This window comes from Dendrobates tinctorius, unplaced genomic scaffold, assembly GCF_039654945.1.
Source record: "Dendrobates tinctorius isolate UK_male_01 unplaced genomic scaffold, ASM3965494v1 ptg000194l, whole genome shotgun sequence".
In the NCBI taxonomy this organism is placed as follows: domain Eukaryota; kingdom Metazoa; phylum Chordata; class Amphibia; order Anura; family Dendrobatidae; genus Dendrobates; species Dendrobates tinctorius.
Genome location: NW_027361861.1, coordinates 3,278,658 through 3,302,321, shown reverse-complemented (window position 1 = coordinate 3,302,321; position 23,664 = coordinate 3,278,658). Strand labels below are relative to the sequence as shown.

The window sequence follows — 23,664 nt, the reverse complement described above, 5'->3', positions numbered from 1 at the left end:
CCCAAACTCCGTCCTGTTTGTTGGTCTGGTTATTTAGTGTACGGTATTTCCCAAGTCCCGTCCTGTTTGTTGGTCCGGTTATTTAGTGTACTTCCCAACTCTCATCCTGTTTGGTGGTCTAGTTATTTAGCATTCTTTCCAACTTTGTCCTGTTTGGTCGTCCAGTTATTTAGTCTTATTCCCAACCACCATCCTGTATGGTGGTCCGGTTATTTAGTGTATTTCCCAACCTCTGTCCTATTTGGTGGTGCATTTATTTAGTGTTGCTCCCAAAACCCATCCTGTTTGGTGGTCCAGTTATTTAGTGTACTTCCAAACCCCTGTCCTGTTTGGTGGTCTGTTTATTTATTTTTCTTCCCAACCCCCATCCTATTTGGTGGTCCACTTTTTTACCATTGTTCCCAGCTCCCGTTCTATTTGGTGGTCCAGTTATTTAGTATTGTTCCCAACCCCTATCCTGTTTTGTGATTCGATTATTTGACGTTCTTCCCAACCCCTGTCCTATTTGGTCGTCCACTTATTTTGCATTCTTCCCAGCACCCCAATCTGTTTGGTGATCTGGTTCTTTAGTATTCTTCCCAAATTCCGTCCTGTTTGGTGGTCCGGTTATTTAGCATTTTCCCAAACTTCATCCTGTTTGGTGATCTGGTTACTTAGTATACTTCCCAACCCACGTCCTGTTTGGTGGTTTAGTTATTTAGTGTTCTTACCAACCCCATCCATTTTTGGTGGTCTTGTTATTTAGCTTTTTTTTTACAATTCTCATCCTGTTTGGTGGTCTGGCTATTTAGTGTACTTACCAACCCCTGTCCTGTTTGGTGGTCTGGTTATTTAGCTTTTTTTTTACAATTCTCGTCCTGTTTGTTGGTCTGGTTATTTAGTATTGTTCCCAACCCCTGTCCTGTTTTGTGGTCCACTTATTTAGCAATCTTAGCAACCCCTGTCTTGTTTGGTGGTCTGTTTTTTTTAGCATTCTACCAATCCTGTCTGTGTCTAACTAAATATTTATTTTTTAGAGGTTGCTCTGAAACCTTCCGCATGCCCACCGTGGAGTACAAAATGACGGAGGGCATCCCGTATGAACTGAAGTTTCCGTTCAGAAACAACAACAAATGGCAAAGAAACACGGCGAAAGGAGAGGCAGCACAACTGCGACAGATCCCTTCTCAGCTCCAGAGTCCTGTCTCATCAAGAGTCTCGTCTGTTAAAGGAGATGGGAAGATGCAGACGCCAGAACGTTCAGCCAACATTCCACGGAGCATTTCCAGTGATGGTCGTCCACTGGAGAACAAGAGGTAAGACAGAAGTTGCAGACAGTGGAATGATTACTATTCTAATGGAAAGCGAATGTGGGATGGAGGGAATAGTAGATTTGTGGCTGAAAATGATCCATTCATCAGAGTTGGGGGCGAGTAGAGAAGCACGTGTCTGCCGCTGAAATTACCCTATACAGATGAACCAAAACTGCTGCATGTGAATATAACCTTACGATGTGTTTTCATACTGAATTCTTATGTTGGCATGTGAGAATTACAGAAACCATCTTCAAGTAATACAGTTGCACAAACTTTTTTTATTATTTATATATTTTTTTTTTAAACTAATGTTGCAAGTGAAACCTAATATAATGATGTGTATTAACATTGGCGATGGTGCCGGCACAGGCATCACCTCCCATAACGTAGAACTGCACCACTTTCATTTTGGATCAACATGTAACTCCCTCGACTAACCGCCATGCTGCTTACATCTGGGGTACGTAGGCCAGACCTCTCATGCTCTGTCCAATAAACATATCTTGTCTGGTTTGAATAAGGCTGTCTCCGGCGTCCGAGATCTATGTCTCTGTTTCATCTGTCGCTATCGGAAGATCCCAGCAGTGTCGTAATTCTCCCAGCAATCTTTCTACCTCCAGTGATACTGGCTCGAGTGGAGGCTCCAATCACAGGCAGAAATCCATGCCCGAAGGGTATGTCTCTCCTCCTTGTTATCTTTGTGAACATCAAGCCATTTTGGCTTTTGAATTTTGCATAAATTATAATATTGGTCACAGTTCTTGCAGTTTTTGGAAAGCTTCACCGAGTATCCCATCGCTTTCCCAGATATGTGGTTTTCTTTCTGGACATGTTTGATCTATGCAGTCTTACTGTGGTGGAACTTAAAGGGGTTGTCCAGTACTTTAATATTGATGGCCTGTCCATAGTGTAGGTCTTCAATACCAGATCGGTGGGGGTGAGACACCTGGTTGCCCCCCTGATCAGTTCTTCTGATGCTGTCAGAGCCACGATGTGATCAGTTGCACAGTGGAACTGCATAGTGGCTGCAACGGAGTTCTGGAGACCCACCCCTGTTAATTTGAATAAGGGCAGATCTGAAGTACCCGTCCGCGGCCGCTGTACAGTTGACAGGGCTGTGCAGATGCCGCCACTGATAACATTTACCCGCCACCAGCATTGGGAACAGCTAACCAGCGGGGCTACCGAGTGTCGCACTCCCACCGATCTGGTATCATATCAAGTGCCGGCTAACCCCTAAGATTTAAAGTTCTACATAGTTAAAGGGATTGTCCACGTCATAATTCTTGTTAATTTCAAGGTACTCTGATTTGCATGAGTCTGCCAGCGATTGGCTGCAATAGGAGAGTTAACCTAGGAAGAAATCTTCAGCACTACTTATCGAAACAACGGGAGAAATGTAGCCTTAACAGTTCCCAATGACATTAAAGGGCTATCCCCCCAAATCCACATGCAGCATGGGTCCTCCAGTGAGATGCTCAGGCTAATTAGTGGTGGTCCTGAATGAGTAACATCCCCACCCCCCTATTATAAATTCATTATTCCCCAACAATGCATAGAAAAATAAGGTTTCAAGACAAGACAATCCTTTCAGGCTGTGTGCCCACGATGCGATTTTTAAGCGTTTTTGCCGCAATTTTCGGCGCAAAAACGTTTAAAAAACTCGTACAGAACGCACCCCATGCATTCCTATGAAAATTCCGCACATGCTGTGCTAATGCTGCGCTTTTTTCCGCGGCGGAATCGCATCGCGGAAAAAAAATGCAGCATGCTTATTCTTTTTGCGGAATCGTAAAGAATTCATAGGAAATGCATGAGAATCGCTTACTTCCCGCATGTGGCTATGCCCACCATGCGTAAAGTTAAGCGTCTCATGTGCGATTGGTACCCACGGTGTGGAGGAGAGGAGACTGTCCTCCAGGCCCTGGGTACCATACCCCTGTAAAAAAAAGAATAAAAAATCGAGGTATATTTACCTTCCGGCGTCATGCGCAGCCATCCCGGGCCTCAGCGTTCCCAGTAATGCCTTGCGGCAAGGACCTGTGATGACGTAGTCTCGCGTTACTCTAGCGGTCTAGTGAGATCACTATAGCAACGAGAGACCAACGTCATCACAGGTCTCGCAAGGCATCGCCGGGAACGTCGCTGAGGCTGCGTGGGACGTCGGAAGGTAAATATACCACGATTTTTTATTTTTTTTTTTCATTTTTAACATTCTATCTTTTACTCTTGATGCCTCATAGGCAGCCTCAATAGTAAAAAGCTGGTCACACTTGTCAAACACTATGTTTGACGAGTGTGACCAACCTGTCAATCACTTTCCAAGCGATGCTTCAAATCGCTTGGAAAGTGCTTGAATTTCGCATGCGAAAAATGCAAACATAATCGCGGTAAAATCACGCTGACAAACATGCGCGTTTTCTGGGAAGGAGTCCGGTTTTGAGTGTCCGGTTTAAAACGCTACGTGGGCACATAGCCTTAAAGTATTATATCAGTCTGGCAGGTCTCACTGTTCATGAAATAACTCCCCCGACACCTGCATTTCCGCAAAAATCAATTTAACCAATTTTATGGATTAAAACCCCATCTTGAAAGAAGGATCGGGTGAGTGCTGCTTCTCTTGTTACTTTTTCTGATATAATGCATGTTCTTTATGCATGCAGCACCCAGAAGAGATCAGACGAGGCTATTTCTGAGGATTTGGGTTGAAATAACACACAGATATAAAGTGACTTGGTATCTGGAATAACCCATCTTTTTTAAATCCCTTTAAAGTGCTTTTCCTCTGAACAAACGGTTGTGTTGCAGTATAGGGGCGCGTGGAGTTGTGGCAATATCCCCGTAGCTCTTTGCGGTTTCCTATTGGAAACTTAGTAGGATTTGGGAAAATTTTTCTTTCTTTTTTTTTTTTCTTCTTTTTACAATTCAGCATTGACAAAAGATATATAATCTCTCTCCATGGCCCTCCTGAAGCATGACTAGATGTGATGCTTCTGACCCATGTTTAGGGTTTTATTACCCTTATAGTGTGTTATGCATCTGATGCGATCCTGTACTATACCTTGTTAGCTGCCGGAAACAGAAATCACAAGTTGATCCAATATGAGAAGGCATCACCGCAAGATCTGTGGATCTCACAAGATAATTTGATTAGGTCCATATTAATTGCAAATATATATATTTATTTATTTATAATAACTATTGTAGAATAATTAACCATACTTACAGCTTCTATTATATTGTTTTGTACGTTTCATTTCCATTGTTTCATCACATTCAAGTTCTCAACCTGTCAGTGAATGAAAACAATCTCTGTTACATTTTTGGCTGACAACTGTCCAGACCTAATTGTGCTCAGAGATGAGAGTTTTCAGCAGTCTCCCCTGTGACGTCCTCTGCAGGTCACATGTCCAGTTGTTATTTATCTACCTTTTTGGATCAGTTTTGAGTTCATAGAAAACAGGAATAAATTATTCGGGTACAAGATCCATTCATTTGAAAGGGAAGAAAAGTATCTTCTGTTTGCCTCCTATAAGCAGCTGTTTTTTAGCCGGCACAAACTCCATGGCCAGCACAACTTTTTTTTTTTTTTTTTTTTACTTTGAAGTCTATGGGAAATGGATCATAGCCAATGGTTTGCATTTTGTATTTGTTCTTGCTTTGTTTACAACGGGGGGTCCGACCACAGAGGCCCCTGGCAATCCCAAGAACTGAGGCTCTTGTGTGAATGGAGTGGTGGTTGATCATGTGCACTGCCACTCCATTCATTCTTACGGGAGTGCTAATGACCAGCCTGGTACAGCACTCGGGAGGGTCCCAGAGGTCGGACCCCCAGCTATTGGTAATATAATTATCCCCTATCCCATTGATGGCGAATCGCTTTCAACCTTGTGAATGCCCCTTTACATTTTTTAATCCTGTGCATATTCCAAACGTGTTTATTTGTAATACATCAGTAAAGGGGTTTCTGATCTAAAAATGAAGAGGGTGTTAGTGAGTGTCCAACCTTTGGCACCCCCCACTAGTCCTGAAAATGAAAAGGGTGTAGTGTTACATCACATTCATGGTTCCTCCTCACCTTGGGTGCCTTAAAGGGCCTTAACTAGGCATTATAATATTGATGACCTATGCAAGGATTAGATCATCAATATCTGATCGTTGGAGGTCCGTATCCCGGCCCCATCACCATATTTTTGTTATTATGTTATGTAAACATTGAATGGTGCTGAATAGCGCCGCTCCGGGTCCTGCTCATCATTGCCTATGTAAGTGAATCTGCAGTTTTCAGTCCTCAGTTTTGTCTTGTGATGTTACATCATCATTATATGCCAGAACAACCCCTTTAAGTGACTGGTGTCACCTTCACTTCCCTGCATGACTAGATGACCAGGAGCAGGGCTGTGCCAGGAAAAACTAAAATGGGATCCAATGCTGAATCAGTCCTGCATCTGTGGACAGTTGTGGTGTTGCTTCTGGATGTCATTGGTATTGGATCGCTGGGGGTCCAGCACCCCCAGCCATCAACTGATACAAAGAAACGCCACTGCTCTGCCACACTGAGAGGGCCGCTCCTAGGTACTGCTCATTTGTTCTGCAGTACCTGGGAGCCCCACTAAGTAGTGTGACCCAGCTGATTGATGGGTGGGAGTGCTCTGTGTCAGACCCCTGTCCATCCTCAGGATAGGTCATCAATATCATTGCAGTAGAAAGTATACATTTTCTAACCCTGCATATTTTTTGTATGTTGGGTATGGAAGCAATTATATAACGGATCCTCATATGGTTGTCAGTAATCACTTTCACATGTATATTTAATAGTCCTGTAACAATCTGCATTGCTGCAATTAAACTGCTGATGGATTGGAGCGTGCGGCCGCCCGTGTGTGTGAATTAGATTATAAGCTCAGAGGCAGAATCTGAAATGATGAAATATAATTTATTTTCAGCATGGTTAGGATAGATAACTAAGTTATAACGTTTCTTGCTATGTTCTGGTTATTCTCGTAAAAAAAAAAAAAGACTTTATAGTCGCCTATAAGATCATAGTTGGCAGCAGCTCCAACTGTCCACAGCTGGCACTAATTGTATGTGGGTTTTGCCTGGCAAAGGGTTACACATGAGGAAATCCCACTGCTGCTGAGCTGATGTGGTCACAGTGCGGTGTCATTTAATATAAATAGGAACATTCATTTTTGCAGTTTGTCACTTGCACGATCGTTAAGGAACGCTGCAGCTTTCCGGGCGGTCAGGTATAACCGTGATGAGAGCGATGCACTTTGGTTTAGTCCACTATACAGCCGCAAAGGAAACAAGAGCAAAGTGATAAATGAAATGTTCTTAAAGGGAATTAGGCAGCAGGTTTTTGCATTAAATCTGAAAGCAGCATAATATAGGGCAAGAGAGCCTGATTCCAGAGATATGTCACTTATTAAGGGCCCGTCACACTAAGCGAGATCGCTAGCGATATCGCTAAAGCGTCACCGATTTTGTGACGCAGCAGCGATATTGCTAGCGATATGGCTATGTGTGATACTTGCCTCCGACCGGCTCCCCCGCTGGTTATCGCTGATTGCGCGAGAACGTCCTGGGCTGTTTCTCGTCGTCAGCTTCCTGCTGGGCTTCCTGCTGGCGCCGACGAGCGACGCGGGCGGGAGGACGTCTTCATTGCCGCGTCTGACAGGTAAGTAACGACCGCCGACCGCTGCTATGTCACTGGTGAGATCTTCCTGTTTGGCAGCTCACTAGCGACCATTTAGCGATGCACCAGCGATCCTGACTGGGTCGTATCGTTGTCGGGATCACTGGTGCATCGCTAAATATGACGGTACCTTTAGACTGTGTGCTGTAGTTTCAGTACAATCAGTGTTTTATTAGCAGGAGATTATCACTAGGTCTAGGTCTCATGTGCCAAGCAGTCAGGCTAATCTGTGTAAGCCCGCCTCCACCACTGATTGGCAGCTTCCTGTGTTGACTGTCAGCAAGCTGCCAATCAGCGGTGTGGACAGGGTTATACACAAAAGTCTTAGCTGTTACGTCTTAGCTGTTAGTCTTTATATAGCGGAATATATTTATTGACTAGTTGCAGCCAGTCTTATGTGGATTTCCATGCCACTATAATAAATTTTCTAGCACAGAAAAACGCAAATCTTTAAAAAGCAAAAAGTCTGTGGTAGGAGCTATCAATAAGTTCCTCTATAATACTCAGCAGGCACACTTTAGGGGTCAACACCCTCAGGAATTCAAAGTCTGCATGAAGAAACAGAAGTAGCTCGAACCAGAATGGAAGAATTTTTCGACAGGGTGAAATTGAGTGCAGAAAGAAGCCCACTGCCACATTTGACTCTTGTGCATGGTGATAAAGTTTAGTTCTTAAAAAATCTTATTCTTCTTCATCAGGTTTTGGCAGCAAAAACTGATGCCTGCGTTTTTTTCAGTGCTTTTTTGCACCACCCATTGCTTTCAATGGTGAAAAACACTGAAAAAAGTGACATGCTGCAAATGGCAAAAGCCAAGGTATTGCACAAAATACTGAGAACAAAAAAAAAAACAAGGTGTGTGCAGATTTCTGAAATCTCATAGACTTTGCTGGTACTGTAAAACGTAGCTGAAAATTTGCATTACACAAAAGCATACAAAAAACCTGCTGAAAAAACTCAACCTGTGAACATATCCTTACTCTAGGAGACTCGTATAATACCTTAACCAAAGTACAAAAATTGGGACCAAACTTGATATGTGATAGTAGTGAATGCATATGTTGCCATTCGAAAGAGACAAAGGCTTTACATACGTCCAAGGACATAGAACTGGGAGAGGGATCATCACTGCAGCCACTGTATTTCAGAATAACCATTGAATGTTTGTCTGTTGCTTGACCTGGAATTAATCAAAGTTTGGTCAGGAAGTATTAATGATGACCGACTCAATCTCAAAGCAAGAATTTTAGGGGTACTTCACACTAAGTAAGATCGCTAATGAGATCGCTGAAACGTCACCGATTTTGTGACACAACAGCGAACTCGCTACGTGTGACACGTAGTAGCGACCAGGCCCCCGCTGCGATGTCGCTGATTGTGCTCGATTGTCCTGGGCCATTTTTTGATCGCTGGTGTCCCGCTGGCCAGCATGCATCGCTGTGTTTGACACCGACGAGCGACCTAGTTAGCGACTCAGAAATCTTGGACGCAGGCGGGAGTCGTCAGAATCGCTGCTGTGTGACAAGGTCCCAACGACCGCCGAGATCGTTGCTGCGTCGTTGAGTAAATCTGACTGTTTGACATATTACTAGCGATCATGTAGCGATGCACCAGCGATCCTTACTAGGTCGTATCGTTGTCGGGATCCCTGGTGCGTCGCTATGTGTAACGGTACCTTTAGCCAGAATTTCGATGTCCATGTTAAGTAGCGAAATGGGGTGATAAGAATCTGGAGACATGGGGTCCTTCCCTGGTTTCAGTAAGACCAACTACCATCATAGAGTCGGGGAGCTCACCTCTCTTAAAAATTGTCTCTTAGATCTCAAACAAACGAAGCTTAACCAAATTACAATTAGTCTTGCACCAATTTCCTACCAAACCATCGGTTGCAGGCGTTTTCCCAGAAGGTAGTGTTTTAATAGCATCTCGTTCATCTGATTGCTAATTGGACAAGCAGCAAAAGGGAGACCGGATAGGAACGAGTCTACTATCTGAGAGACACAGTCACATTTAAAGTCTGCAAATATTGATAAAAATCCCCCAAAAATCTCATCAATCACATGAGGGTCGGTATGTAACGTAATTCCCCAATTGAATTTCTGATACATGAGTCAAATAAACCAATTACTTCTCATTTTTATCTCCAACCTCAAAAATGGCAATGTGCTGCCGTAGGAAGCTGACTGTTCCAGGAGTGGGGTGATGCTGTGGTCCCCGGGCTAGGAGTGTTTAGCGGTGCGCGGCTGCAGTGGGCTTTAAGAAAATATTGGCAGAGTCCACTTCCTATTGTTCTCACTGCAGTGGACTTTGGGAAAATGGCTGCCAGAGGCATCCCATGCACAGATTGAGATCTCCTCTCTCGAGGTCTCAATATGCGCATGCTCTGCCTCCAGCAGCCATTTTCCTGAAGACAATATTAAGTACGTTGACTCATGACATGTTTTTAAACTTGGGGCCTCCACAACCTCGCCCCATAGAACACTCCCAGCCCGGGGCCTGCAGCATCGACCTATTCTTGCCACCGCAACCACCAGCTGCCTTCAGCAGCAACCCCGCTCCACCACACATGACTTTGATGCGGGCTCCAGCGCTAAACAGTATCTTTCCCCGCGCATGACAGGCTGATTTAACACCTGACATGCGTTTTTAACAGCTGCGAGTGGATGAGCGCTCCACCCATGGCCGTTAACTAGTTAAATCCTGCTGTCAATCTTGGACAGCGAGATTTTAACACATGCCAGCGGGAAGATGGTCACAAATCATGCCAATGATGACACCTGTAATGTGATCAGGGGGCGCCAATGAGTTATCATGTATGGCGGCATTCATGGATCGTGATTTTTTTTTTCCTATACATAGCAGTGCTAATGCAGATGATCGCAGATTCATGTCTCCTAAAGGGACTATTAAAATAAAAAGTGAGGGGAAAAAAAGTTTCAAAAACTATGAAAAGAAAAACTTCCATTCAAATTTTTCCTCATTGAAAAATAAAAAAAAAACAATAAAAAATATATTTGATATCGCTGCATTCAGAAATGTACAGTCTCTCAAACTAAAGTAAATTGATCAGATCGATAAACTGCATATCAAGAAAAAAAATCGAAACGCCAGAATAACATTTTTTTGACCGTCGCAAAATTGCAATAACATGCAATAAGAGGCAATTAAAACATTGTACCTACCCCAAAATAATATCAGTAAAAATGTCCGCTCAGGGCGCAAAAAAGTAATCCCTCACCCAGCCCCAAATTTCGAAAATCAGGTCTCGGAAAATTATGACAAACGTAAAAGCTTTTTTTCATGCAAATTTCTGAATTTTTGTTTCCCCACTTAAATAAAAAATATACTATACATGTTTTGTATCTGTGTACACTCGTACTGACCTAGGGAATGATATTATCAGGTCAGTGTTACCATATAGCAAACATGGTAATCAAGAAACAGTCGTGGAATTGCACATTGTTTGCAGTTTCACCGCATCTGGAATCTTTTTTTTTTTTTTCTTGTTCCCCTCATTTTTCTGTACACTATATGGTAAAATCAATGGTCTCATTCACAAGTCCAACTTGTCCCGCAAAAAAACAAGCTCTTATATTGATGGAAAAGTAAAAAAAAGATGACTCTTGGAAGAAGGGGAGGAAAAAGCAGAAAATGGCCATGGCGTGAAGGGGTTAAAGGAAATCTATATTCCCATGTGTTTGAGTCTGTTTTTTGCTTACCCACATTATAGAACTTAACGAGTTGTTTTCTGCATCAGATTATTTTTGTGTCCATATAAAAAGATGTCCCGTAATGTGTCCCAGGAGGACATTCAGCCTCTGCTGCTCCTTTTATTGTCTCTTCGCTATATACCACTAATTGTCAATGAATATTGATGGCCATCGAGTAAGTGACAACTTTCATGTCAGCCTGGGAAAAGGTCAACCTGGAATAATGCAACACGCAAAATAATGGCATAGTCATAAAGTATTGCTATACTGTCAGACCTGCAATAGCTGAAGTGTACCGAAGCCGTGTAAAGTATTCTTGGAGGCAATTCACACTGAGCTTATTAAATGTGCTGCAGAAATGTATTTGCTATGTAAACCCTGTAAAACAAATGCTCCAAATTAAGGTGTCATTTTGCTCTTGATATTCTTGTTCTCCAGAATCTTAAATGCAGACAAGTTCATAGGAAGTTTTTCACCGTGATTTTGCTACCTCATCTGAGGGCAGCACAGTGTAGAGACGGAGATCCTGATTCCAGCGATATGTCACTTACTGGGCAGCTTGCTGTAGTTTTGATAAAATCCCTGTTTTATCTGCTGCAGATCTACCAGGTTTCTGAATGCTGAGCTCTGTAGAACCCCGCCCACACTGATGATTGTCAGCTTTCTGCCTATACACAATGGTGGACTACCTGGCAGCAGGTTTACTAGGACTCTAGTGATAATCTCCTGATGGTAAAACATTAATTTTATGAAAGCTACAGCTAGAAGACCAGTAAGTAATACATCGCTGGAATCGGGGTCTCTGCCCCTACATCATGCTGCTCTCAGATTCGGTAGCAAAAATCTGGTAACAAATTCCTTTTAAGTGGGTTCTCTTTTGCATGATAGATGATAATTTATTGATTGATGGAGTCCTACTGCTAAGATCTGAACCGATTAGGGCACTTTATTCCCGTCACAATGGTGTGGTAGTGCATGTGCTCCATTAATTTCCTATGGGGCTGCTGAGCCCTGCATTCGCTTTTTCCGACAGCCCCATAGAGGAGGAACGGAACAGTGTTCAAATGGAGATAGTGACCTGTTGTGCCAATCCAGAACCCATACTCCTGAAAACACCATAGCATTTTGATATTTACAGGCTTTTCTTTCTCCTGTCCTTTAAATTGTCCTCCACTTGTTTTCAGAGACCTATAGCTTGTATTCATTTGCCAGAAACCTGATAGTCTGTGTAGCATTAGTGAAAAACCATTTCTCATTGATCAGCAGCTATTGAACTTCTTTCCCTTTGACCAGTGCATGTTGGGATGTGAGCCATCTTTATTCTTCCATGGGCTGAGCTTTGCTTAATCTTGGCTGTACTATAAAATGTGGATCTCATTGTGCATTTTTTCATGATTTTATTTGAGAATTGTTATCTAGACTACAGTAAAAACATGAAATAAATGAGTCAGGGATGATAGTGCGGACAGTTACATCAATAAGGCCAAAAGACTGTAAACTGATGAGTCAGAGATAGTAGTATGGACAATGGCATCAATAAGGCCCAAAGACTGGAAACTGAGAAGTCAGGGAAGGTAGTGCGGACAATGGCATAAAAAATCACAAAGACTGTAAACTGATGAGTCAGAGATGGTAGTGCGGACAATGGCATCAATAAGGCCCAAAGACTGGAAACTGATGAGTCAGAGATAGCAGTATGGACAATGGCATCAATAAGGCCCAAAGACTGGAAACTGACGAGTCAGAGATAGCAGTATGGACAATGGCATCAATAAGGCCCAAAGACTGGAAACTGATGAGTCAGAGATGGTAGTGCGGACAATGGCATCAATAAGGCCCAAAGACTGGAAACTGATGATTCAGGGAAGGTAGTGCGGGCAGTGGCATCAATAAGGCCAAAAGACTGGAAATTGATGAGTCAGAGATGGTAAAGTGGACAATGGCATCAATAAGGCCCAAAGACTGGAAACTGAGAAGTCAGGGATGGTAGTATGGGCAATGGCATCAATAAGGCCCAAAGACTGGAAACTGATGAGTCAGAGATAGCAGTATGGACAATGGCATCAATAAGGCCCAAAGACTGGAAACTGATGAGTCAGAGATGGTAGTGCGGACAATGGCATCAATAAGGCCCAAAGACTGGAAACTGATGAGTCAGAGATGGTAGTGCGGACAATGGCATCAATAAGGCCCAAAGACTGGAAACTGATGAGTCAGAGATGGTAGTGCGGACAATGGCATCCATAAGGCCCAAAGACTGGAAACTGATGAGTCAGAGATAGCAGTATGGACAATGGCATCAATAAGGCCCAAAGACTGGAAACTGAGAAGTCAGGGATGGTAGTATGGACAATGGCATCAATAAGGCCCAAAGACTGGAAACTGATGAGTCAGAGATGGTTTTGCGGACAATGGCATCAATAAGGCCAAAAGACTGGAAATTGATGAGTCAGAGATGGTTGTGCGGACAATGGCATCAATAAGGCCAAAAGACTGGAAATTGATGAGTCAGAGATGGTAAAGTGGGCAATGGCATCAATAAGGCCCAAAGACTGGAAACTGAGAAGTCAGGGAAGGTAGTTCGGACAATGGCATCAAAAAGCACAAAGACTGGAAACTGACGAGTCAGAGATGGTAGTGTGTAAGGCCCAAAGACTGGAAACTGACCAATAAGGGATGGTAGTGCGGGCAGTGGCATCAATAAGGCACAGTGGGCAGATTTATTAAATAGGTTTTATAGTTACCAAATATTTATATAGATGGGGGTTCCAGCAGTTGGACTATCCATCTTATGGATAGCTGATGATTTTAAAAGTTAGTATAACCACTTTAACACTGTCTTAAATGTAGACCTGTTAAAATAACACTTTTGGTTGACTTTATGCAGTTTTTTTTGGAGGGGGATATTGCACCAAAATGTAATTCTGCAGTCTCTCTATTCTGAATCCTGACAGCGAGTGGTGTGCTTGCTGTCATTATTCTTTGATATTGCCCATGACTTGTGACCATAAGTATGTGATTTTCATACTTCCACTCACATTCCAACTAGACATATGCAAGTTTCTCTCAATGCACTTCTATTAAGTGAGGTTGAGCACATCTAGTCAGCACATGACCGCAAGTATGCAAATTACATACCTGCGGTCATGGGACCGAACGCATTCGTGGCAACACGGGAATCCTGACAGTGAGTGCAATGCTCACTGTCAGGATTCAGAAGTCTGGTAGTAAAAGAGTGACCAGACTTTTATTCCAAACCTAGAAAAACTCTTAAAGGGAATCTGTCAGTAGGATTAACCCTTCTGTCTCCTATATATGGGCATGTAGGTCATAGGAAATGGATTAAAATTATACCTTGAAATCTGTGATCTGATGTCTAATTCCAGAGAAATTCACATTTTTCTTATATGTGAATGAGATATTAAGATCTATGGGCTGGACATAGATCTCCCCAATAATCTGCCACCAAAGCTTATAATAAATTAAAGGGGACTTTACGAGTGTGAGACATGTAGATCAGGAGAGCAGGCTGTCAGTCATTACACGTCTCTCACACTGGTAACGACCCCTTTAATTTATAATAAGCTATGGTGGCAGATTATCGGGGAGATCTATGTCCGGCCCATAGATCTTAACTGCTCATTTACATATTAAGAAAAAAAGTTAATTCCTCTGGGATAAGACACCGGATCACAGATCTCAAGGTATCGTATTATTCAGCTTCCTATGACCTATATTCCCATATAGACGGCTTAGGAGGGCTGATCCTACTGACAGATTCCCTTTAAACTCATGCACATGGCTCTGTATACCTGTAACACGGTGCACATTATGGACTGTTTTATACAGCATGAAGGCATCTAGTTTCCATTGAGTTATTCCTTAGAAGCAATAACATTGTGACTACTTGTAAATGTAGAAAGACAAGCGAGATCCGGGCTCCGCTGCATGCAGAACCAGTGTGCGCCGTGACCTAAGAGAACAGGACTGCAAACGTGTGACAGCAAAGCCGATCTAACGAGCGACTGTGACCAGGGTGTCAAATCCCCAAACCAGGTGTGGACAAGAAAGTGTGCTGTATTCCTCCTGATAATGACTTCTCACACGCGACTGTCTTTCCGCTCTTCTCCAGTTTGGTTGTTGATTGCCTTGGAGGTTGATCTTGCGCAGATCAGACATATGTTTATCCGAAGGCTCCACATGTGAACTACAGAACTCAACAGAGAACAATAATGTACCAAGAATTCACGATGAACCAAACACTGATGAAACTGTATTCTCTGCACCAGAAGCTTCTTTTTATATGTGTTTCCAAGTTTAGCTGATTCCAAAATAATCCACTATTTTTGTTTCCATTTTTCACTGACCCTGTTGAAGATCTAGGGGTTTCCAGCCGTACACTGCAGTTCTTACAGAAGGATTTGTCCTAATGAATCGAATGCACATAAAACAAATGTTCCCTCTGTGATTCTACAAATGGTATATATGGGTGTGTAGCATGAGGATACAGAGGGATGGAAGAAAATCTGCATTAACCAGCGCCTCATTACATTTATCTGAAACTGGCCGGATGGGTTTTGCTCATTCATAATTGTGCAGTTATTAATTGCCTGAACCTAATTGGTAATGGTCGCCTTGTTTTCCTTGGTACAGGTTTGGAGTTGGACGAAGGTCACCGGCATCCATTGACAGACAGAATACACAGGGTGACCTGATGGCCAGCGGAAAGTCTACACCCAACTGGCAGAGGAGTGATGACAATGTGAATGATCAAATAGGTATTTGCATCTAGTCCTTATTACGCCTGTGTGAATCTGGCCTTATCGTGTGAGTAACTCTGCGCTCTGAATTGAAGACGATCAAACAGAAAAAAGTATTTCCTACTTGAACATGCAGCTGTGCTGTGTATGTTTCCTCAAACGTTAAAGGGAATCTGTCACCAGTTTTTTGCCACCAAAACTGAGAGCAGCATAATGTAGGGACAGAGACCCTGATTCCAGCTATGTGTCACTTACTGAGCTGCTTACTGTAGTTTTGATAATCTGCTGCTGATAAGCCAGTGATTTTATCACCAGGGAACTTGGCAAAACCTGCTGCCATGAAGTCCTCTATAGTCGAGAGCTCATGTATAACCCCGCCCTCGCAAATGATTGGTAACTTTCTGCCTATGCACAGTGTACCCCTAAAGCAGCCAGTTGGTGGTCTGGGTGGGATTATACAGAGCTCTGCATTCAGAGATTTGTTAGATCTGCAATAGATGAAACAAGTGATTTTATCAAAACTACAGCAAGCCACCCAGTAAGTGACACATTATTGGAATTGGTATCTCTGCCCCTACATCATTCTGATCTCTGATGGGGTTGCAGAAACCTGATGACTGATTCCCTGAATTCAATGGGATGAAATAGAAGTTTCCTAGAATTCATGAACTGTAGCAGAATTTATGGTAATCAATAAGCTTAATGGGATGTTCTTAGGTTTAAAAGTTAACCCCTATCGTCGAGATAGGGTATTTCTTTCCGACTGCTGTGGGTTTGACCGCCGTGGCCATGCTGAGCGCAACAGAGGTTGATCATGTCGCAGTCCTGCTTTATTCATACTAAAGGAACGCTGAAGATCGAGCAGTAGTACGCATGATTGTCCTCTTCTCCATTAAGAGAGGTCACTTCAGAGCCCCGATTTTTGGGATCGGTGGTAGCCACGGCTATTGGACCCCCAGTGATCAGAAACAAATGCCCTATCCCTGAGATAGGTGATAACGTTTTAAATTGTGAACACCCCTTTAAGCTGCCCCTATACATCCTATAAGCGTTGACAATCCAGATTGTAAGGGGCAGCCCAACCATTTAATCTTCCTGAAGGCTAGCACTTGTCAGACTTGTATGGTGGCCCCTTACATTCTCACTATACTGATATAAGCATGCACGCTCAGTTGATCTTCATGGGCATGTTTGAGCGGCTAGCAGAGATGGGTGCAGATCGATTGCGGGTCGAATGAGCGTGCGGGCTGACCTCTAAACTACTTGTGTACATGTAAACACTGTCGCACATGAATTTTATTGAAATGGGAACCAGTTTCTCTTTCAGATTTACATTTGTATTCCATTACACAGTTAAGCTGTCAATGCAGGTAAAATATTAGGTGTAGAAAGCATCAGGGATGGAGAACTGCACTCTTTTTTTTTTTTTCTTTTTTTTTTTTATATATATAGTTTCTGCATTTGTTGTACTTTAGGCTTTATGAATTCAACCCCATCAGGAGTCTCCCAGAAATTAATCTTTTTTGGCACAAAGGTAATATCCAATTTTGCTTTCTGCTATCCTTGGAAAGCGAGAAACCAATCTATGTATACTGGTGCCACCTGATCTCATGGTTTTCTAGATTCTAAAGTGCACGTTAGACGGCTGAGCTGTCGTAGGCTTAATAAATAACAGAAGATGCAGTTAGCGGAAACCGCATGGGAAATGCCTATGTCGTGGTAAATAGAACAATATACCAAAGAAAAAGCCAGACATTGGAAGCAATAAACCACTAAGATTCAGCGCATGTAAAGGTCAGCTTGTACCAGGCTACAGCCCCGAGGCGAAGTGGGGGGTCAACGCTGCATTCCGAACACCTCAATGTTTCCCTATAGGGAGAAGAGTAAATGCACGTAAATGTCTCCTGTCATCTGATGTTGCGCGGACCTGTACCTGCTAGAATGTACCTGCACCAGTATTTTAGTACAAGACGGTTGCTTTGTTGCTAAGAGGGGAAAAAAAACCTTACAAAATCACCTTGAGAAAGTTCCAATTAATTACATGAGATCTGGAGTTGCTTAGTAACGTAAAATTAAGCTTTGGCCATTTCTGGGTTGACAAGCCATCTGTTCAGCTCGTGTGTATGCGCATTTCACCATAGCAAAGCAGCAATTAAACTGCTCCGTAATTTCTTAGAGGAAGGACAGACTGTGTGTGTTTTTTTTTTTTCCTTTTTTTTTTTTTTTTAATTCATTTTCACAGATGTTTGTTTCAACCTAAATGGTAACAGTGAATTTATTTTCTCAGATTCTTTTTCTGTAATGTAAAGGAGTGTAGTCACTGGTTCAACTGAGGCGCGTGGTAACGTGACACATAGGTGTGACACCACACATGTCTGCTTTAGAAAACCCATTTTAGGATATTGGAAGTTCTAATAAGGAGGGTTTTGCTTGAATGAAGGACAGATTCATGGCAGCTGCCCACTCTGAGCTGCTTATTATTGGGGATGTTGTTATAAGTCAGAATACCTTGTAAAAATTCCTGAGCACTCCTGATTCTGTCACTCTTTTCCGTTTTGCGATGCGATGTTTCTTCACAGAGATATTCAAATGTTTCTTTTGAAGCTTGGTATGTGAGATCTCTGCTTTTAGTGCAACTGGGCGTTTCTTCAGAGTCTTCTCTGGGGGGGGTGTGCTTTCACTTCTCCCTCCTAGGCTCTGCCAATCACAGCTCAGCATCTGAGATTGCTAGATCTGCTGCCAAGTTTCAGGGAGAGATGGGTGAAAGCACACACCCCCCGAGAAGACTTTGAAGAAATGCCCAGTTGCAGTATAAGCAGAGATTTCACATAGTACCCTCCAAAAGAAAAACATGTGAATACCTTTGCAATGGAGCAACTCAGGTCAAAACAGAAGAGCAGCAGAATCCAGGAAGCTTGGGGATTTTTTTTTACTAAGTATTACTCCATGTTTTTTGAACTAGTGACAGGTCTTCTTTAGCAAAAATGAATTGTTGAAGGAAACTTAGTTGGTTTACAGGTCATAGCCTTATGAAAAGCCAACATGAGAGGCATGCGTTACAGAAAACATCTTCTTTTTGGACATCTCGTTGCCAGCCTGTAAATTATGGTTTAGACCAAATCTACATAAAATGTCACGTGTTGGATATGACCCGCTGAGGGTGGATGGAGTCATTAACTATAATTAATATTCTCTGTGTAAGTTATCCTGGACTTTTCTGAGCTCTTCGGCTTAACATAGTAACATAGTTAGGCCGAAAAAAGACATAAGTCCATCCAGTTCAGCCTATAAAATTCTGTCAGAATAAATCCCCATATCTACGTCCTTCTAAAGAACCTAACAATAACTGTAAGATACAAAATTGTTATTCTCCAGGAAGACATCCAGGCCTCTCTTGAACCCTTCGACTGAGTTCGCCATCACCACCTCCTCAGGCAGGGAATTCCAGATTCTCACTGCCCTAACAGTAAAGAATCCTCTTCTGTGTTGGTGGAAAAACCTTTTCTCAAATTATTCCTCTATTAAATTATGTGCTTAGCACAGATTTATCTTCAATACGGCCACATTGAAGATCCTGTGCATTGTAATTTTGTGAAGAACGCATTACAAGTATCCATCGGAGCAGGGCCACAAGCAAAAGAGGGTAGTACCTGCTTCAAAGCACCCGCGACATGCTGACTCCACCAGAGCGTTAATCTATTTATGTAATTGCCTTGTAATGTTTTCATTTCCTGTTCTGTCCAGATGTCACCGTATCCCAGAATTCCAAGTGGAGGAAGTTCACCGACCGCCATATTGGGACACCCAAGTGATGGATGTCTCAATATGGAAAATGCTGCTGGTACCAACCTATTGCGCGGTACCACCAGCGGAACACCGTCGCACCACACACACACAGTCTATACGCCTCTCACACACTCACTCACACAGCCTCTTGCGCGGTACCAACAGCGGAACACCGTCGCACTGCAGGCGCAGTGAATAATTCGGATGATCCAGGAGGCAGATGCGCGACGTGTCTACAGGCAGAGGAAGCCGGTCACATTAAAGGGGTTTTCCCACGAACGAAAGTTCATTTTAAAAATTGTCTGTGTCTGACCGTGTACTGAGCATACCACATCTCCTGGGCAGGGGAGGAAGCAAAAGACAATACTGACATTACAGCAGGGGATCACAGAGGATTCATTTTGTGAGGTAAAATATTTCACTGACTGTTTTTAAGCAATATTTTACCTCACAAAATGTATCCTCTGCGATCTCCTGCTGTAATGTCAGTATTGTCTTTTGCTTCCCCTCCCTGCCCAGGAGCTGTGGTATGCTCTGTACACAGTCAGACACAGGGGTGAGAGAGACAGAGCACAGGTAGGAGACAGCTCAAACTGGACAGCACATGAGGGGAGATCACAGCACAGGAAGGAGAGAGATAGCCGACAAGGGGGATAGCACATGGGGTACACAGGTCAAAGAAGAGCACAGACGGGAGAAGTCAGCACATGGGGAAAGAGAGAGTGGATGGGTAAGTGAGCACATGGGGGGAGAGATTCTCAACGCTGCAAATCCTGCCCCCATCGTGACATTACTGCCCTCCCGATGCAATGGCATCGGGCCTCCATCTAGTAAAGATATAATGGACAATGAAATGTGTGACGGGACCAAAAGAAATACATCTGCTATATATATAATATAAGCTCAAAATGTCCTCTCTTATAGAGCCAACATGCCATATGCCTGCTGTGTCTAAGGTACATCCTTCATACAGAGACAGCCCTACAGGAAGACTTATACGACAGGATCCCGTACTTCATCTATCGCCTCACAAACAGGGACAGGTGTGTATTAAGTTTTCTTTCCTAAACTAAATTTAATCTAATATTTTCTCATTTGCTTAAGAAAATAAAATCTTGATGAAACACATTGTTTACTTCCATTCCAGACATAAAAATCCCATTTTCATTCCCTAAATGTTTCATACTAATGCTGAGGGAGCATGCGCAGATAAGGTGTGCTCGAATAATATGTTCGAGTCCCAACAGCTGCATGTCTCACGGCTTTTCATCAGACACAAGACATGCAGCATCTTCTTGTTAGGCAATCCCTGCATGTTTTGTGTCTGTCGAACACGCTGAAGACACTCTTAGCACCTGCGCATGCTCAGATAACACCTTATCCCAGCACGCTCGCTCTTCACTATTTGATGCATGTGGGTCCCATCACTGAGACCAATATATGGCTAGAGCCGAGGCCATCCAACCCTTCTACATCTGTCAGACATGGCACATCATGTGGATATGCCATAAATGTTTTTTTGGGGGGAATTTTGAAGCAGATGATTTCAGAATCCACATTAAGTAATATTAATGTTTTGATATGGATTAAGCATATCTGATTCATAATCCACATCATGTGAACATACCCTAAATTGTCAATCTCTTTTTAATAACAAACGTGGGTTGTTAGGCCATAGCCAGAAAAGCGAGGGGTGAAACCATGGGGCAGTGGGCGGCACACATCTGAAACCCTGCCCACCTGAGCTGAGTTTCCCACTTTCTATTGCTGCCTGCCTGCAGAATAAGTTAAATAAGAATCCATCAGTAATCCAGTTCTGATGAGGCATTTGTAACTGTGTGTTTTTTTCTGAGCTCCTCTCAGTCGATTTATGACTGCATAAAAGTAGAAGTGTACTTTGTGGTCGTAAATTGGCTCAGCAGAGTTCAGAAAAAGACAGATAAGAGTTACAAACACCTCATCAGAACAAGATTACTGATGGATTCTTAGTTAACTCATTCTGCATCCCGCAGTGTGCAGGAAAGCAAAGGAGCATGTGAAAAGTAAATGGTCCAAAGTTTTTAATGAAATTGAAATGTAAAAATGTAATTTTTTTTGCACATTTAATTAGAAAAAAAAGAAAGATCCCTAAATTAAAGGTTTCCATTTCTGGACCTCCATTCGACAATAAACATCTAAGTGGTCCACACCTACTCTGTAGTGACATTCTAAAACGTCACTTCATAGTAAGTCGCTGTCGTGCAGCTGTGGGAGCAGGGAGCAGGCGATCAGACATATAAAGAATTTGTATTCCTGATCGCTGTATGCACAGCACTAAACAAGTGCTCTGTACAAGGCGCTATTGTCGTTTCCTTCTCAGGACTCACCGGTCACGTGATCAATGGGTGTTTGGACGTAGGGAAAGAGCGGGAGCCGCTGGGTTCTTTGTCACCCAGTCAGCTCTGCTATACAGCCAGAAGGTGGAGTTTCCACTGTAACTGGGGATAATATGTAAGCTCCTGGTACAGGGAAAACCCGTTTTTTTAAAAAAATATTTAAAATATTGAAATGCTCTCCCAAAAAGTGTCTCGCATAATGTGAAATAAATGAATAATAAAATAAATGCATAAAAAGCAGTAAAAATAAATAACCACACAGAAACCATTAAAGTATTGGGCACTAGCAGTCTTCTGTGCTGATGTAATGTAAAGACCGGTGGTATTGGTGTTCAATATGAATACCGACCCCTGGCCGTTGTGTGACATAGTTGATATTTCCAAATCTCCACAGAGTACATGCTCCACAGGCCCTATTGTATGTCCACCGACTGGGTACTCCTGCTCCTTGCCCGCTAGCTCTTTCCGTTTTCCATTCATGTGAGTGGGTGAAAAACACTAAAATAATTGACATGTGAAATTTTTAAGAAAATGGTATCCATAAGGAAAAAAAATATCGTCGTGTGCATGAGATGTCAAAAATCTCGTTGCTGGGGCTGTAATATGCAGCGTTTTTTCCCTTGAAAAACTAAAAAAAAAAAAAAAAACAGCAGCATGTGAACAAGCCCTAACAAATAAAGATAGCAGACACTAGAGCCCCAATGCGTCCAACAGCGGCATTACAACGTCACAAGGCTACAAAATATGGAGGACTAGACTAATCATGCTGATAGGAGAAATGGGTAGGATGTTTGTAGGGATATCCAATAGTTCTGTAAGGTTTTCCAAAAAAAAATAACCCATTGAACAGCCGATTTTAATAGTGGATGTGAAATTGCCTTTATTCACAGACCGACAGCCATTACTCCAGCCATTCAAGCACCAATACGCTTTCCAGCAATGCGTCCAGCGCCCACAGTGAAGAGAAGTGGTATGACAGTGGGGAACGGCTGGAGTCGGAGCTGAGCAGCTACACCTACATTCAAGGAACGTCTGCAGACAGTGGGATCGACACCGCTTCATACGGCGCCAACCATGTCAGTTCTGCCATTCCTGGAGCATCGTCCACCTCTCCACGCTCCGGCCCTCCTAAAGAGAAAGTGGCGCCTTTGTGGCACAGCGTCAGCGACGTGGGGTTAATAACTGATAGGACGTGTGACAGAGACTCTCACGCATTGGATGGGAAAAGGGAATCTCCCGTCACTTTGGAGAATCACACAAAAGTCCCCATAGGATCCAAGCCGTTGACGAGAGAGAACAGCGCCTACAGCCTCAGCGATGCCGCTTCTCACACCAGGTAGGATGTCAGTGTTGTGCCCTGTGTCCATGCTTCTGTCACTCTGTGGTGTGATCGCAGCGGTGGTGGTGGTTGTGGGTCTTTTTTTTTCTAAAAGACACAGTACGCAGAATGGGGATTAGTACACTCTCATGTTACATTACATCTCCTTTCCACCATTCTTCCCCCACAACCCTAACATTAGAAAAAAAATCATTCCATCCCTCTCCCCCACAAACTACTTTACCACATTTAGTCCAAACTGGATTTCATTCTTAAAGGAGCACTAAACCTAAAATGTAGATTATTACAAAAAAAAAAAATCTCCTGGAGGCCAGAATTTTAGATTCACTAGATCAAGGTCTCCCCCCGCCTGACATGGCCGGGAACAGTAGTTTGCATTCATCTTCGTAAATATGAAAAGCTTTAGGTTTAGCGTCCCTTTAAATATTGTCATATAGTACAATACTAAGACACACTCACATTGTACATAAGCAGCGTATATTTGTATACAGTGATGATAGATGGATCGTGGTGGTACTGTTCTAGTGACTAAGGCCACTGTTGTATTGGGACACCATTGTCAGTCTGTGTTTGGTTGTCTTGTAGGCCGTTGTCATCAGGCCAGGAGTCTTCTATGTGGCTTTTCCTTTGGGTCAGATCTGTTGTCAGGGTTTTTTTTGGGGCCGTCTTTTTGTGGTAGCGATTGTCTATGCTGTGTTGTTTC

The 23,664-nt window shown here is 42.9% G+C and overlaps 1 protein-coding gene across 7 annotated transcripts in view; it reads left to right on the top strand.

Moving 5' to 3' along the window:
• The window catches only part of SIPA1L1 (signal induced proliferation associated 1 like 1), a 314,165-nt gene that overhangs the window by 241,792 nt on the left and 48,709 nt on the right, over positions 1-23,664 (top strand). For 6 of the 7 annotated variants that reach the window (XM_073552718.1, XM_073552717.1, XM_073552714.1 and 3 more), the window contains 5 exons: positions 1,017-1,295; positions 1,817-1,969; positions 15,355-15,479; positions 20,172-20,290; positions 22,513-22,958. In XM_073552718.1, the coding sequence (XP_073408819.1) occupies positions 1,017-1,295; positions 1,817-1,969; positions 15,355-15,479; positions 20,172-20,290; positions 22,513-22,958 (1,122 nt within the window). The remainder of the gene's footprint in view (positions 1-1,016; positions 1,296-1,816; positions 1,970-15,354; positions 15,480-20,171; positions 20,291-22,512; positions 22,959-23,664) is intronic. The other variant, XM_073552716.1, reaches the window with a different exon arrangement.